The sequence below is a fragment of the Populus nigra genome, chromosome 8, assembly GCF_951802175.1.
Source record: "Populus nigra chromosome 8, ddPopNigr1.1, whole genome shotgun sequence".
Taxonomy (NCBI): Eukaryota; Viridiplantae; Streptophyta; class Magnoliopsida; order Malpighiales; family Salicaceae; genus Populus; species Populus nigra.
The window spans coordinates 10,954,791-10,972,813 of record NC_084859.1 but is presented as its reverse complement, the minus strand read 5'-3'; the positions used below and the strand labels follow the sequence as shown (position 1 = coordinate 10,972,813).

At 34.6% G+C, this 18,023-nt stretch overlaps 3 protein-coding genes across 3 annotated transcripts; 1 reads left to right on the top strand and 2 right to left on the bottom strand.

The window, feature by feature from the left end:
• Window positions 1-3,166: 3,166 nt before the first annotated feature.
• On the bottom strand, window positions 3,167-6,917 carry LOC133701015 (probable enoyl-CoA hydratase 2, mitochondrial). Its single transcript, XM_062124765.1, has 8 exons — window positions 6,568-6,917; window positions 6,293-6,462; window positions 5,297-5,371; window positions 4,791-4,881; window positions 4,618-4,669; window positions 4,158-4,261; window positions 4,004-4,080; window positions 3,167-3,484 (listed from the first exon to the last, which is right to left on the bottom strand). Exons 1-8 carry the CDS (start codon window positions 6,752-6,754, stop codon window positions 3,308-3,310), a joined length of 933 nt encoding a protein of 310 aa, XP_061980749.1. The 5' UTR covers window positions 6,755-6,917; the 3' UTR covers window positions 3,167-3,307.
• Window positions 6,918-9,024: 2,107 nt separating this feature from the next.
• On the bottom strand, window positions 9,025-12,900 carry LOC133701378 (uncharacterized). The gene is made up of 8 exons (XM_062125279.1): window positions 12,560-12,900; window positions 12,454-12,484; window positions 12,136-12,371; window positions 11,669-11,705; window positions 11,219-11,499; window positions 11,056-11,092; window positions 10,611-10,882; window positions 9,025-10,476 (listed from the first exon to the last, which is right to left on the bottom strand). The coding sequence occupies exons 1-8, from the start codon at window positions 12,590-12,592 to the stop codon at window positions 9,760-9,762; spliced, it is 1,644 nt and encodes a 547-aa protein (XP_061981263.1). The 5' UTR covers window positions 12,593-12,900; the 3' UTR covers window positions 9,025-9,759.
• A 3,589-nt stretch (window positions 12,901-16,489) lies between these two features.
• On the top strand, window positions 16,490-17,814 carry LOC133702318 (ethylene-responsive transcription factor 6-like). Its single transcript, XM_062126638.1, has one exon. The coding sequence runs from the start codon at window positions 16,628-16,630 to the stop codon at window positions 17,693-17,695; it is 1,068 nt and encodes a 355-aa protein (XP_061982622.1). The 5' UTR covers window positions 16,490-16,627; the 3' UTR covers window positions 17,696-17,814.
• Window positions 17,815-18,023: the final 209 nt, after the last annotated feature.

Sequence of the window (18,023 nt, the reverse complement as noted above, 5' to 3'; positions counted from 1 at the left end):
TGATTTTCTTTTCCCTGATTTCTGAAGAGCAACGCAGAAAGACATTTCCGTGGGTTCATGACAGCTTGATCAAGTTTCAAGTTTAAAGAGTATTTTTATATTTATTATAAAATTATATAAATTAAATCTTGGGGTTTTTTAATATGGTTTTTTTTACAAGAAGTAAACTTTTGAGTTAAAATTGTTTTTTTACAGTAATAACCTGCATTAATGTAAGGCTCCAGAACAGAGAGCTCATGTCATGACATAGGACCGAATTCAGTAGTAATGAGAGATATGGTCAAGGTGGGGCGGGATTTGCTTCCTTGAAGTTGCTTCATGCTAAAGAAAAATAGAATGATGAACCTTTTTCTTCAATTAACAATAGAAGAAGCATAACAGTCCATGTTTATTTCAGGAGTTCCTGCAACCAATCTCAATCTTATTCCTTTTGAGCCTTGTATCCTTTCTCATCCTTTGTCTATTATTGGATTCCATACAAGGTCCAGTTAAGATTTTAAAGCATTCCCTAACAATTTCCTATAAAATCTATAGTTGCTCAAAATAAAGGAAACTTGTCCTTCTGCAACGTACAAGAACTATATTGTTCTTCTGATGTTGCTTTGTTTCGCTCAGAAGTTAATTTTGGCCTGGATCCATCCATTCTAGAATCTCAAGAAACTTCTTTGTGTTCGCATAATGTAAAAACACAGTCAGCATTTGAGTGTTGGTAGAAAATTGCAGCAACTGGAGAGCGAAGACTCAAAGCAGCTTCGTTACGGTAACTCATGAAGACAAATTTGAGAGTAAATTATTAGCTGATTTTTCACATGAAGAATACAGTTGGTTCTGAATCCTGGTGATAAAAGGAGTGTACAGGTCTCAGTCTTGAGCAATCTCATTTCTTTATGATCAACTCCGCTAAAATCATGCAATGAAAAAACATAGAACTAAATGTCATTCAGTAGGTGTTTATTACTCAAAAAGAATATAAAAAAATGGAAACGAAAGTCTACAACAACAGCAGAAATACTGTCAAATGTTTATTATTCATGAAAACATCTTTAAAAGAAGGGATGATGATATGGTCTTCTTTCTACAATCAGGACTAATCCCTTGTTTGGCTCTTTTTCCATGTCAACAGCATCCACTTCGCAATCTAGGTTTTCTCCTGTGTCATGTTCCTGCTCGGCACTTCTACCAACAGCATATGTTTCCATGCTATTACGATATACATCTATCACGTAAAACACCCTCCTATTAAGATCCTCTTCATAATGGCATTTTTAGAAAAAGACATCGTCTTTCGGGCTCAAGTTATTCATCCCGAGGAAGTGTCTCCAGCCTTCTGTAAGAACAGGTTCTACTCTTTAGTCTTTACCAACAAGCTCCACTTAGGGATCCTTCCCGAGTTCAACCATCTGCATTGAGCTATCTTCCATTGACTAGGGGCAATGATGTTTTTTTTCATTTTCAAAACACGGTGAAAAGACCCACATTGCAGAAGAGTCAACATACCAGAGTCTGAGGCTAAAGTTCGAGCGTATCATGGAAAGTCCCCTTGTAAACCATAAACGGTATTTAAGAAGGCAAATATGAGAGTTCAGTTTTCAAATGTCTTTTGGTGAATGACAAGCAAAAATTCAAAGAATAAAAGGAAACAGAGTTTCAACTCTTAAGGACTTATCCGTTCCACTGGAATCTACAATCATTATTTGCACATACAATGCATTGCTTTGTCCTGTGAGTGATTTTTTTTTCCCAGTAACAAATCATGTCAAACCACGTAAACTATACAATGTGCTTGTTGGCTGAATGAAGGGTGTAGCTGCTACTGATTCTAGCAATATGACAGTTTGTTAAGTTCAAAATGGTTTTTTCATTATTATTATTATGTAAGATGAGGAGTAATTTTGTATTTAGTCAAATATATATATATATATATAAAAAGATTAAAAGCACAAGAAACAATCAAAATGTTTTTGGAAGTCAAAAAATTAAAATTAACCTCAAAGGGCTTTTTAATCCTTTTCCAAAAGTTTTTTTTGATATTAACATGTCAAGTCAAGAACAATTTAGTATTTGTTTAAAAATAAAAAAATTAAAAAAAAAGATATGTTTGTGTACGATATCTAGAGATGCGTGAGAGACAATAATACACTTTGGTGGCCCGTGAGAAGCTAACATATCTCCTAAAGTCCAAAATGCCCTTCTACCAGTGGTAGTTCAATTTATTGTCGGTTAGCTTTTTTTCTTTTTTTTTTCTTCTTCTCTCTTCTTCCCTGAAAATTACAACCTGACTATCTTTTTTTTGTTAGTATTTCAACTTCAATCCTTATTATTTTTATTTTTTATCTTCGATTTTTTATAGAAATTTTATTTGTTTACCAATTTAATCCTTATTTTTTAATTTCTAATTTTTTTTTACCCTTTTATAAAAGTTATTATTCTTTTCAATTTTACCTTTCAATCAAAACATTATTTTTATCTTTTATATCAATTTTGATTCTTATTCTTTTGATATTTTTTTATACTTTTATTAAATTGATTTTTCTTTTCAATTTCACCCTTCAAGCAAATATAAAATTTATTTATCTATTTTTTAGTTTTTATCATCACTCTTTTAATTACTATTTTTTGAATCATTTTATATAATAATTTTTTAAAAATTTTCATCATGTAATATTTAATTTATCTTTATTTTTTTTAATCATTATTTTTTTTAATCATTTTATTCTAATCTCATTATTAAAGCCATAAATTTAGCAAGATATGTGAAGTTCGCTCAACCTAATTATCATGATTACCAATATCATGTTAACTCATGTTCATCAAAACCGGTTTTTTTTATCATTTTTATTTAATTTTGTTTTTTCATATTTAATAGGTTGTAAATGAAGATATATCATTTGTCCTCTTGAAAAAACATTTTTTCTCATGTTATTCTAATTATTTAAGAAAACATTAATTTTTTTACTGCATTTTTTTATCAAATTAAAATAAAACTAATTTATTTAACTCAATCAAGTTTATGAAACCGTATATTTTTCTTTTTATTTTGTGTGCAAAGGAAAATAGCCTGGTCTGTGGCGAATCACGGGCACAGAAACTAGTTATCTCACTGATTAAACTAGACAGCTTTTAAAATAACCAACAAAACATTCAAGACCAAATTGATTATGACAGATAAGATAAATGCTTACTATTTTCTTTATTAACAACATACATATCAAATGCTGCCTGGCATTAACATTATCTCATGGGCATAATTTATAGGAAGAATGACAATTAATCCCCAGAAACTTGTCCAGAAATTCTTTTGTTAATTTTATTCCCCTCTGTACCTTGGTTTCCTCTTTTCAGCAAATGCTGCCAAGCCTTCCAAACGATCTTTAGTGTTCAAGATCTGTTCATAGCACTCTTCTTCCAATTCCAAAGCTGATGGTAAATCTATCTCAAGGCCCTCATTGATAGCCTTTTTTGCCATCCTAATTGCTACTGGACCCTGTCAAGAGTACACACATGTCAAAGTGTATGTGCAACAACCAGAAAGTAACAAATTAGTGCTCTTTGTTCTACATCCAAATGACTTCAGTTTTTACAAGGTTTACACAATACCCTTGAAATGCTGTGCATATGGCCATCAAATCATTTCGGTATCCAAAGTTAACAGCAAGGAGCCCCTTAAACCAATTCGATCCAGAGAATAAAGGATCATCAATGCATTTCCGGAAGTGCCAAATATCTTTAAAATCATTTTTCCCAGTCCCACTAGAAAAGAGTTTTAAAGTTAAATGATGGGATTCTAGTCCCATGCTTTTGGTTAAGCATGACATTAAATACACAGGGCCTTAGACCTACCAGAATTTCCCGTCTTGAATTAGCATTTAAAACTTACGAGTTTTGAGTATTCTAAGTTATAGCAGAGATTAAGTCTTCTATTTTCAACAACAACGTTTCTGCAGAGTGCAGAGCTGCACTTCTATTTTGTGTGAGAAAAATCCTTGAGGTATATGATTTGTACCTTCTGGATAATCTCCCGAGCGATTTCAAGTGCTTTTGAATGAGCTTCACTGGCAGGGACAGAGTAATTGGCAAGCCCTGAAACATAACAAGACTTCATTGCCAAATATGAATCAAAAACAGAAAAATTCAAAGCAGCTACCAAGTAAACATACCCATTGGCATAGCCTCTCTACCACCAATCTTGCGGCCAGTAAATATCAGTTCCTTTGCCAGTGATTTTCCTACCAACCTAGGAAGTCTTTGAGTCCCACCTGCACTATTAAAGACCAAAGATTCCATGAGAGGATGATCTATCACTACGCGGCCAATTTCCAATAAAACTTAAGAAGGCTTCAAGCACAACGAAGAATGTTAAATATTTACATATTAGAAGTCCATTCCAGGTACAGTTCTTCATCAATAATAGGCAGGAAAAACTAAGTTGCAGAACAGAATTGCTCCGGCAATAAGTTGAGGAGATACTATGCATCCATGGTTAAATATATTTATAAAGAACGATGGATGTCCTTTTCTTTTCCGTGGAGCAAGCAAACTTGCAATCAAAAAAAAAAAAAAAAGAACATGTAGTGCCAGGTAACTAACTACGAATGACAAACAAAATATAGTAAATACCCAGGAATTATGGCAAGTCCTGTTTCTGGCAAGCCCAATACTGCATCTTCTCCTGAATCATTGATAAAGGGCATAGAGATGTAAGAATCACGAATCGATTATCAAGATATAATTTTACATGAGAAAATATTGTTCAGTGTGGCAAATGTGTGAGAGACTAAATCTGCAACTACCACATATCCGAAGATCACATGACAAAGCCATTTCAAGTCCACCACCTAATGCTACTCCTTCAATAACAGCGATGGTAGGAACACGGAGTGCCTACATTTACAGAAACATGTTGCTTATTAAGTGGTCAAGGAGGGGATAGAAGTTGAGACAAATGCACTGACATAAAGACATCTTATAATAAACACATGGATCTAACATTCTTGGGCTATAGTATAGGTGGAAAGTTTTGAAGGAGTTGGCTACATGCAAAATTCAAATCTTTGAACAAAAGGTCACGGATAGCATTGTAAAGACGAGCTGTAAGAATTTCATGCATTCCTGGAGAACTAGAATTTGAACAACACATACACAATTCATCCATATGTAGACATGGAACCCACCCCTGTACCTGTTCCACTCAGACCAAGTCTCACAAACACATTCTCACATCAACTATCTACGATGTTGAAGTAACAAAAAACATAAATAACTATTAGAAAAGATGTAGACAATTATAAGGAACCACCTCTATGAATGAGAACGTAGATCGCAATGAGTTCACAAAATTTTGAACTTCAGATGGAGTCATTGTCTTGCGCTCCTGCCAATCCAATCAAAGGCAGATCAGTCAGGTATCTGATTCGCTACCAAATATATGTGCAGACTTGCAGTTTCCTAGAGGAAATACTATTGCTACTGTCATCCTTACAAGAAAGAACAAAATAACTAGCAGAAAGGGGAAATAAGAACAAAAAAAATCACTAAAAGACCACACGAAAAGCCTCAATGTGCTTCTGAACATAGAGAATATAAGCCACAGCCCATAAGTGAGTTTAGAGAACCTGAAAACTTAAATTCTATGAGTATGAAAGTGATGCAGGAGGATCTGAACAGGGAGATACAGAACTGTTGCAATTGGACCACGGGGAAAGCCTAGCACACACATTTATGGACTAGATGGACAAGTTTAAGCGCAAGAAGAGGTTTAGTCGTGCCAAATGACTTAACTTTTGACGGAAATGGCTTAACTTTTGATCCGCTATATCATTCTCAAATTTTACAGGAGAATTTACAAGTCATGTTATATTGAGGGTCGGCTTGTTGTAACTAGCCAAGGTTGTGAAAGACCTTCAAACTAGGACCATAAGATGCTGTTTTTTCTAGTTTTAGCATATCACTTCCATAGTTGTATTGAACCAAAAGAGAGTGGGACGAGATTCAAAAGAAAGAAATTGTTGATTATTTGCCATCAGTTAAGTAAAATGTACAGAGAATCCAAACAACCCAACTGGACTTTAAGATTAAAACTTAGAAACTCAAAGAGATGAAGTCTCCTCTACTTTCTAATTGTCTGTCGTAAGCTTTCAGCTAAAAGAGCAAGCTGCTTTCCATGAAGTCTCTTTCTTTTGGGATATAATGACATGAGACCTTTCGCGACATGGCAAAAGGTCTTTAACAAACAAAATCCCCAACTATTATTGAGGAAAGAGAAAAATCAAAGTCCAAAGAGTGAACGCATTACCTTTAAATCAGCACCAGCACAAAAAACCTTTGGAACCGAACTGCAAATCAAAACAACCTGGGCAGATTCATCACTTTCGATTGTTTCAAAAGCATTGCGTAACCCTCTTAACATTTCCTTCCCAATTGAATTTTTCGCTGCAGGCCTATCCAAATTAACCTCAACAATCCCTGTTTTAGTAACGAAACTCAAACGGGTTCATATTTAAACGATCTAAAACAAAAGGGAGTACAGAACCAAACACTAATGCAGAGAGTTTGAGGTGGGATTTTCACCAGAATCCGAATCTGACAACCTTCGAAGCCTGACTGATTCATAGGATAGGGATTCCAAGATGAGGGTTCTATGGGTTTGGTACTGATGACCGTTGCTGTGAATGTAAAGATTCGGTAAGTTATTCGATTTCGAATTTTTCACGCAGCGATGACCCAATGATCTTGTTAGAGCAGTGAAAGTACCCATTTGTCTGTTTCTTTGATTCTTGAGAGATTTAGACAGATTTTAGTGGGAGTTTAGACGGGAACAGAGAGACAGGTTCGGGTTTCTTTCTTTGATTTTAGCTGGGGATGGCCGTGGTAAACTATTATCAATCATTCGTTAATCAATATCACTAATAATAAATTGTTGTTATTATCGGGTAAACCTATCAGTTTACTCTTGGATATTATATTATTTATCAATCGTGCTGTTCCATACAGTATACTTTTCATCAACTATTTTCATAAAAATTAATATTCTTTAATATATGTGTGTGTGTGTGATGGTTTTGATATGAAATGATAAAAATATCTATTTATATTGATAAAGAAAATTCTTAAAATAAAATTAACATGTAACAAATAGATTCAATATATAACCAAGCTTATTCAAATTTTAATAAACACACCAATATGAATTTTTTTTCTTATATTCTTTTAACTTAAGAAGGATATTTTTATACATTTATAATAAAATCACTCGCTTGTTATATATAAAATTGTCAATTTTAATTAAATTATTTATTAGAAAAGTATATTAGAGAATATAAACATACTAAAAATTACAATTACTTTTTTTATATATAAAAACATAAATGAGAAATAATGTAATATAGAAGAGCATGTATTAATAGATTTTCCCTTCTTCTTCTTTTTTCTTACTGCTTTTATAAATAAAAACCTTAATCTTCAATGGATCCCACACTTTAAAACTATAATTTAATTGGCAACCAAATAATTAATTTTAATGATTTAGATGAAACAAAGCAGCTATCGCACTAACAAACTACTTCTCTGTATGATGTGCATTATGAAAATTATAATTCATATTGTAAAGTTGAACTTAATTTACAAGAAGTTTTAGATAATCCAATAACAAGAGTGAGAGCGAAACAATTGCAAAAGGCCTTAACGAGTCAAATTGGAATGATTGAAGCTGCTTTTGAGTTAAAAGCTAGCAATCTGTTTGAAATTGGTTCAAAGGTTCTTATTTGTCTACAATTGAAACTTGAACATTGGAAAGCCTTTAATGGTTCTTTTGATGTTGGGCTACTTGAGTTTGGATTAATAATGCAAATAAATGAAGAAATTGATGTTGTTAACGGTCAGAATAGTAGATGAATTTGAACTCGATTTTAAAGTCATCCATTGCATGTGAAGACAAGATTAATCTAGGTGGATTTCAAGTTCAGAACGTGATCTTTCTAGATTGTCCAACCATGATTACATTGGACTTTTGTGCAAGAAGTTATAGCCGTTTTAATTTTGGTCTGTTTATGTTTCAATTAAGGTAAGAAAACGTGTGATAGTTAAATTTGTCTAATTACTTTATCAAAGTCTAATTTTTTGATTTGATTTTTGTCATGTTGAATTTTTCTAACTATGGAAGGATGTTCCAATTCTAAATATAATATTAGAATATGTAATAAACACTTTAGCTAAGATTTGAAACTTAATCCAAAGAATTAAGAGTTTTTCCAAATTGATTTTGTAAAAAATTCTACCTGACTTATCACTTTTCAATCACAAAGAGTGTGATGTTGAAATCCTATATTGATCTTTGTAGCGTTCAGATCGACTTATCAAAGTATCATTCTAGTCTATCCTTCATCTTATTTATTTTAAAATCACTATAATCCAGCTTAAACACTAAAAGAAAAATAATCAATCAGGCCCATCCTTCATCTATTTTTATTAGATTCATGATTGTTGATTTTCGAACCATTCACGACATAACTAATCATTGTTTTTACTTTTTATTTTCTTAATCTTAAAAGAAAGTAAGGATTGATATTTAAACTAATTATGGAAAATTTTAATTTTTTTTTCCTAAAATTTAATATAATTTGTATGTTTTGGATCGTTTTGATATGCTGATCTCAAAAATAATTTTTTAAAAATAAAAAAAATCATTGATATGTATTTCGGTACAAAAAATTATTTGAAAAATAACCGTTATCACACTGCCAAGCACCCTCTTAATTTTAATTTGTACAGCGAAAATAAAAGAATCTGCATAATATACTCTGAAAATTTTATAAAACCAAATAGGTTTTTTAATTTGTATAGTTAAAAAAGAAAGATGATTAAATTGAAACATACCAATCCCAACCCCTTCGTAGCTCATCAATTTTTATGTGATGAGAGATAAGATTCGGGTTTTTCTATATAACTCCCTAGATTGGATCCGAGGTGCTTGCCAGGCTCAGCCAAGACAACTTTCTCGGACTGGTCGAGCAAAAACATTCCAAACAATAGACCAATTAAACAAATAAATTGAAACACAACTAGATACACGACCAAACCAAACTCAAATCTCTACTGCTTTATCAATGAAGAACATAACTAATTCTTTCACTTCTATGGACCATCCAAAGTTCCAAACAATGACCAGTTAAACAAACAACACAAGTTAGAATGCAACGAAGAAGACAATCTCAAGCCCAAATTCGATCTGACTTTGCCGGTACCTTGTTAAGCAAGATCGAATTTGTGTTTGAGCTCGACTTCTACTCTGCAATGGACGAATCTTCGATCAATTCAGCGATCTGGGTTCTTTTGGTAGGAGGGAGAGCTGGCTTCCGATGGATATATATACCATAACCATATACACTACTATCGACTGTTTTTGGTAAACAGCGAGCTGCTCTTTTTGTGAAGGCTATTTTTAGGGTTTGGTACGTGGTTGTGGACATTGGAGAATAATGATTGAATCACTCTTTACACGTGATTATACTCAATTGGCTTAAAGCTGAAAACTTGCCCCGCCGACTATGACTGTAGTCCGACCGTCATAGGCCTTATGTAGGTGAGGGTCTGACACTTTGGGCTCAAAATGATACACTAATCGAGATTCGGTAGTTAAGAAAAAAGAGGTGAAAAAAAAAAAAACAAATCGAAGTTGTTGACAAAGTTATAAACTCGGCCTGGCCCAGGTCATCGTGTATCATCCAATTACAAGTCCTCTACAGGGTTTTCAACTTAAAGCTGTTATAGCCTATGAACCCATCGTTCAAGTCGAAGCTGCTTCATAGGAGGTCCAAAATTTGGCTTACTCTTCTGAGGACACTTCCATTTTCCAGTGACTCCAATCACATCAGGGTGTTCAAGATTAGATACTTCTGATAGCACCTTTCTTTTTACAGCGGCATCCTTTTCACCATCTCTTGAAGTCATCCCTCTATCTTTTGGACATTCCAACAAAATCAGTTGTTGCCTATGCATGTCCAAAGAATTTTCAGCATTTGGTTTCGCAATTCTACTCTTCCTTGTTGTAACAAAACCATTTCGTTGAGCTTCTTTTCCTTCATTTTCTTTGTTATTGCTCCTTCCATGGGTTGACTGACTCATTGAAAAAACTCCGGCACCTCGAACAAAGTTCACATTGCCCCGAGGTGATACAAGATCAATTTCTGTTTGAGCTTTAACCAAGTTTTCTGCGGAATCCTTCCTGCAGTTCAACTTTGTTGCAGATTTATCGCTTGATCTCACATTACTCGTGACTGACATAAAACCAACTTCTTGCACTAGATTTTGCATCTGTGGCTGTTTAAATGGAGGCACTTCTAACCTCGAGCTTGGTTTCTCAACATCTTTGGTTGGAACAATAGCATGGCTCAGAACTGATTTATCTTCCATGCTAAGCTCCCCTTCATGGTGCAGATTATCCAGAATAGATGAGCCCTCTTTCTCTACATCCCAAGAGTCCTGTGATGTGAAAAGAAAATGACTTGGAGAATCACTAACAAAAACATCCCCTTCCCCTTAAGACCAGCTAAAACACCATCATGCTGAAAAGAAAGATATTAGCTATAAATCCTGTCAAACATGTCAAAGCTGACCTGAGAGGGAGAAACCTTATTCAAGAATTTTTCCTGTTTATGTTCTCCTAAGGAGCTATTGAACTTCAAAAATCCATTTGAGTGTTCAATTTCATCTGAACTTCTGTATTGTCCTAATTTCCATGAATTCGTCGTTTTATCTCTCTTGCTGTCTTGATTAGCAAAATCATCTCCCTCGCGTTCAGTTTTGTCATGAAGAAATCCAACGCTTTCAACCAGTACAGGAGATTCATACACGTAGCTGGGGAACCAGTTCCTTATGTCAGGTGGCTCTGGCAGACAAGAGACACAAAACAACGTTATTACCCTATAATTAGCTAGTTTAGATTTTTCACTTCCTTATTTTATTCTGAAAGAATCAAAGTGAAAAGTAGATTCCCGTGGTTTTTTCAGCTTTCGTTGATTCAGTAAAGCCAAGGAAGCATGTTCTGAAAGTGCTACTAACCAGAAAGGAATGAGGATGATTGAGAAGAATCTGGAACCTGCAACATTCAAATAGTAACTAACTTCAAACACCATATGATGGCTGAGAATTTGCGCAACAAGTGAAAGAATATCAACAGTGATCAATGTAACACAAGTAAGAATGATGGATTGAGCAAATGCACCTTACTTAAAGGCTTGTTGTCACACACATCTCCAAATGAACTCTTACACGTAATGGACCCATTTGAGGATGGCTTCTCATTAGCACGTACTTCATTGTTGTTTCCAGAGTTGCTCAAATCCCCAGCATTTTCTTCTCTTCTATTCTTACTCTCTTCAATAGCAAATCCATCCTTCTCACCTTCACTTTCTTTAATAACAGATTCGATAAAATATTCCGCTGTATCCAGAACAGGAGATTCGTACTCATAGCTCGGAAACCAGTTTCTGATGTCAGGAGGCTCTGATAAAAGAGACAAAATAAGTTTAAAACGGTTTCGTGTCCTTAGTTTATTTACTTAAAGGACAGAATGGTGAGAATTGAAGGTATCTTTTCTTTCTTAGATCACAATGTCAGCCAAGAATTTGCTCAAATTCCATCAAACCAAGCACAAAAAGGAATCGGTACTAACCAGAGAGGAGAGACAATGAGCACAAAGAATCGGGCATCTATAACGAAAGAATAAGAAAGTGTGTTAGATATGAGAAACTTTTAGCATGTAATTATTTTATTTATTACTTGAGCAAACTAGAAGATACAAATACATGATTATGCTAAATAAGGCACACCAAGAACCCAAGTCATTGCCAGTGACAAGATCACGATATTCAAATCTAAATCAATCAATTTTATCCTAACTAAAACAACGGTATGTTATTGACAGGAAGCCTATTATTGAAGTGTGCTAAATATAGTAAATACCACAGGTAAGAACCTCACCCATCCATGATTGTGTCAATGAAACACAACACTAAATCCAGACCCAAATTACAAGTTACAGCAATCATCCATTTGATAAAAGATATGGATTGGTAGTAATTTCCAATTTTTAAGAGAAATTTATGTGCAAGAAAGTAAGAGGCCAGTAATTATACCTACCTTATTAAAAGACTGATCTTCATGCTGATTCTCATCACTGCTGTTGTTACCGATTCTTGTGGCGTCGCAAGAAATTGTTTCCTTACCTTTATTTCCCTCTTCAAGGCAAAGACACCCATCTCTCGTACACTCAAAGTCAGTTTCCTTAAGAATAGGACCTCCAAAAACATCATAAGTATCCAAAACAAAAGATTCATACTGGTAACTAGGAAACCAGTTTCTTATATCAGGTGGCTCTGCAAGAAACCATATGAAGAAACTTGGTTATATACCCATTTCAGAATACATTGTTTTTTACTCAAGAAAATGGATAGGTACCAGAAGGAAGCGGCAAAGAAGAATCAGGAACCTGCACAAAGTAAGTGGGGAAGGTCATAAATAGAAAAGGGGAGGTTTGGGTTTGAGAGAAAGAAAAGATGCTTACCGCCTGAGAATCAGAATCAGAGGTGTTTTCCATTGGAGATTGATCTCAATATCAGTCTATCTATCTATCGCATACAATACAAATACTACAAGGAGATTGACCGGGGGCTATAGTAAGTATTAAATAATGAAGAAACTAAAGACTGATCAAAACTCCAAGCCCTAGCTAGGAGTATAAAAAGAAAGAACTCTAAAGACTTAATTTAGGGTATGAACAAGAACAAAGATCAAGAACAAGAACTGTTTCTTTATCTTGGATTCATGGTTTTTATGGATGCTAGTGTGTGTTTGCCTTCATTTGGGGTGCGTCAAGTTCTTGCGGGAACTGTGGGGTTTTGTATTTTTCTATGTAATTATGATTTCTTTCACCTTTTGAAACCTAGCGGGACTCTTTTGGCGCCTGTTTTTTTATTGAATTCTGCTGGGCACAAGCCTAAGCTCTTCCGACAAGCCCAAGCTCAACACAATAAGGTTTGGCAGGCCTGCCTTCAACGACTGGTCCAGATATTTAACCATCAAGAGTTATGGGTTCGCTCAAGGTTGAACCGAGATTCAAGCTAAACATGTAAGGACATATTATTATTCAATAAAATCTAATAATCCTTTTTTATGTTTTTTATAAAATAAATAAAAAATAGAGTGAAAATTTAATGACCTAATTCGAGAGATCAGAAGGAAATTAAAAAAACATTTTTAAGCTTGAATCAAACCATGACATTATGAGCATATTTGTTTTTACGGTGAAATTATGTTTTTTTAAAAAAATTAAAAATTATTAGCTTCAAATTATTTTTATAATATTTTTACGTCATTTTAATGTTTTATAAACAAAATATATTTTAAAAAACAACCATTATAATACTAAACAAACTCTATAATAACTAAATTATTTCATATTTTATCTAGTTTATGGTTGATTATTACTTTTTTTTAATTAATTTCTTGTTTTTCACTACTAAACTTAAAAAGATTTTGTAAATTTGATAATTGAATCAATTCACAACCTTTTTTAAGTTCAACAGTTTATTTAATCTGGTTTTAGAAAAATTTTATATTTGAAACACTAAAAAAATAAATTAGAATAATTATTCTAAGATATCATGAAATTATAATCATCATTTAAAAGATTTAAACATTTTAAGAAACCCTCTTCATATTTAAATAAAATATTATAAAAACTCTCCTTTTATATTCAAAACACCCTTAATTACTATTCAAATATTGGATAAATTATAAACTTAGATATTAGAAAAAGATGTTCAAAAATTAAAAAATCAAATCAAAATCAACCGAATTAAATGATGAATTTTATATTCTATATCTACCAAATATACATATATTTTTTTGGATTTGAATTGCTAATACGCAGCATTGCCATACGGGGAACAAGGCTTTAAAAATTATACCTGGGATTCCTCAAGTATTAATTATTGCATGTAGATTTTCACTTTTTCCGTCTCACTTGCTCTAAGTTCACCAGGTCCACCAGCCCAAATTGTTTCTGAACAGTTTAAAAGCCATTCTAACCAGACTCTCTATAGATTGATTTTTGTTCTATTAACAAAACAATTCTCTGTCTGATTCTGAACTGATTGGAGGATAAGATTTAAGAAGATAAATGAAGTTGATCCCTAAAACAGAAAGATTAAAAGCTGGGCTTTGACAAAAAGAAGAAGAAGAAGAAGAAGAAGCTCAACTCGCCCTGGATTGGCTTAGAGGCAGCTCCTGGGCAACCCAGTCAAGCGCCAGCTAACCCTGGGTTAGGCTCAAGGTTCTCGAGTCTAACCCGACCTCTCTCTTTCATTTTTTTTTCTCTTTAATTTCAATTTCAAGACGATATTTTTATTTACGAATTAATGACTCGGCGAATCATGCAAGCTCTTTTACCGCCAATGAGGCCTGCCCTCTTGTTTCACACGACAAGAATCCTCTTCAGTCTACATGGTATATAGTCGTACTGAACTACTGATAGCGCCACCCTAGCTAGCCGCCCTGAGTTACGAGTAGGGTTGGCACCGCTGCACTTGTAAAGAAGAGGCAAGTAACATTTAAGCTTTTGGGAGAGAGGTATGAGACTCATCTCGATGACACACTGAATAATCTTTTCACCTGCTTATCCTTAAAATAACAAAAACACAAAAAAAACTGAATGAGGCATCAGAGTAAAAAAAATGAGGCATCAGAGAGTTTTTTACATGTGACACCAACTCAACTCATCATACCGGTGTCGTTTAATCCATCATCAGCTGTGAAAAAACCCGAAGATCTATCAAAGCTAATTTTACCTGACTTCATCTTAACCCTACAATCTATCCTGAGAATTAATACCACATGCCATAGATATAACGATATTTTTAGGGTTAGGAGTATAAAGTGTGAGGAGAGATGCACGACAAATCTTCTGAGGGGGACGCGACCATTCAAGCTGTATGGACAGAGGCGTGGAGAAGACTTATCCAAGGTGCGGCCAGGCGGTGGAGACGACTTGGCTATGAAGAGAGGCTGTGTGCGTATTCAGGATTTCCCATGTAGGATGAGGGACCTAAGTAAGGCGCGGCTTGATGAATTTTGTAAAGGAGTCCGAATTTCATGCCTTGAATTAGTGTAAATAAATTAATATGTTTAATCAAAATATCCATTGATTTAAATGTGTAAATTAAAAGATTTCATCCAAGATGTGCGCGTCAAATCCACCTATACCGCTATAATTCAAATAATGTGTTCATGAACAAGCATGGAGAGAAATGTTCTTAGCACTTAATTTTTTCCGGCAACAAAATATGATTTTTGTTTTTAGCATTTGAATAGATTTAGAGAAAATAACCTGCGTCGGTATTTTCTTGGGAAGGGCATTGTTAATTGATTATACGTGTAAAACGTTAAAATCGTCGTTGAAATCTTGGAAGACCAATTCAAAATTTGCCTCGTAAAGTTTTCTTTTTTATTATTATTATTTTTCAAAGATGTTCATACTAAACATCCAAGAATCTTTCAAAAAGCTCGAACACGAAGCCTTCATTAATTTTATATTGTTCCCTTACGTAAGGATTAGGTTCGCACGTTGCAAGTTCAGAGTTTTTTTTGTTTGTTTACTATAAATAGAATCTGTCAACATAAGTCCAAACCCTTAAGGAGGCGGCTGTAAGAAATTAAAGATTTATGCGTTCTTATTGTATTATCGTTCATTCCTAAAATGTTTTTTTATTTAAAAATATACTAAAATAATTTTTTTCAAAAATATATATTTATTTTTAATGATAATATATTAAAACAATCTAAATTTTAAAAAAATTAATTTTAATTAAGAAATCCAAAAACATTTTTTTTATCTCAAAAGCGTACATATAATTGATCATCCCAAGCATGATCAATAATTTATAATTATTAATTTTAAAGGGTGGTTCAATTAGTTAGGTTTTAGATTTGCTCTCTAATAATCACGAGTTCGAGTTCTCTCAAAATCACTGAAGACTTACATAATTATTAACTTTAAAGTTCATGAAATTAATTGAGGTACACCTTAAGATTCAATTCTTTTGCACAGTGCATAAATGTGTTCAGAGCTGTTCCAATTTCTTAATCCCAATCTTGTTTCCACTCTGAAACACTTTTTCCACCCATTCGTGCGCTCTGCTCTTGGAAGCAACCAGGAAGCACAGACCAGATGGATAAGAAATGCCTTGCCTTGTAAGATTTAAAATAACAATAATAAGTTGTCCATAACAGCCTGTATTTTTAAGCCCTGGCCATCAGATTGTCCCGTTGACTACGATCTCCAACTCAATCCAACGGTTCAGAATGGATGAAGACTGCGAAACGGGGAAGAGGACCTTCTGTGGTCAAAGAAGCTCCGTGGAAAAGTCGCCATTTTTCATTATTCGTGTCATGCCCTGTGTGTGTGTGTGTATATATATACACCCTTCCCACTACTCCTTCCACTCCCATCCTCAGCTCCCTGAATATTTCAAAACACAACTAGCTTTCAAAAATAGAAGGGAAAATCTCTTAACCTCTTCTTTTGTTCTTTGAAATTAATTTTGAAGCTAAGCTCGATCCCGTATTGCAAAAGATGGAAACGGATCAAACTCAGCAAGTAACTTCAGCCTTAGAGTTCATCAAGCAACATTTGCTTGGCGATCTTCTTTCACCTGTTGCTACCTCCTCCGCTTCTTTTTATCAATTTTCTACAAATTCTGCAACCTCTACTTCCCTACAGTGTGAGACTACTAGCTGCTCAAGTTCTGACTTTTCCACGGCACTCCCTGATTTTTTCGGTTCTCTTCTCGAGTTCACTTCCGTATTGAGTCCCGCTCAAGAGAACAACACCAATATCTTCGAATTTGAACCTAAACCTGAAATCATTGATCTCTTTACGCCAACGCCACTCAACTCAACCTCCCACATCAATTTCCAATCAAGCAGCAGCAGCACCGGCAGCAGCGGCGGCAGTAACTTCTTCGAGTTTGAATCCAAACCTCAAATTCATCAGAATTTCGAGTTTGATTCGAAACCACAAATCGTTTCTCAGCGAAGCAACAGTTTCTTCTATGAAGAACCAAAGCCTCAGGTTCAAACAGCTCGGAAACGCTCTTTGAAAATATCGCTGCCTAGCAAAAAACCCGAATGGATCCAGTTTTCTTCTAACCCAAACCCGCAAACTGTGGAGGATAATTCTGGTGTTGCTGCTCAAGAGATAAGGCATTACAGAGGAGTCCGACGCAGGCCATGGGGCAAGTACGCAGCGGAGATCCGGGACCCGAACCGGAGAGGTTCACGAGTGTGGCTAGGAACCTTCGATACAGACCTTGAAGCCGCTAAAGCCTATGATCGAGCTGCCTTCAAGCTGCGTGGGTCGAAAGCGATTCTCAATTTCCCATTAGAAGCCGGGAGGTGTGGGGAGGAAAGTGAAAGGAAAAGAAGTAGAGAGGGTGGCGTGGAAGAGAGAGAGGATGCGAAGAGGGTAATGACGGTGGTTAAGAGGGAGGAACCTGAAACTGAGGGGGATATCCCGTTGACGCCGTCAAGTTGGACGGCTTTTTGGGATGGTGGTGATACGAAGGATGTCTTCAATGTGCCCCCGTTGTCTCCGTTATCTCCTCACCCGCCATTAGGATTCCCACAGCTAACGGTTATTTGATTAGAATTGAAGAGCTGTTTCTCTTCACCTTATTCGAGATTCTTTTTTCCAGAATGTGTGTATATAAGAAAAGAATATTAATTTTTTTCCACAATAATAATTACTATATTTTCCCGTAATCATTATTCCAGCCCTCGAATATCTTATAGTTCGTACGAGGAACTATATGATAATATTATTAGTAGAGATGTCACATGCATTTTTACCATGTTATTATATGCCTTGCGTTATTATTGGTTTTCTAAAAAAACATTTATTTCCAAATATATCTAATTAGTTTAACAATTAACCTCATATATGCTTCCCAAACAAGACCGCAATCCAAGGT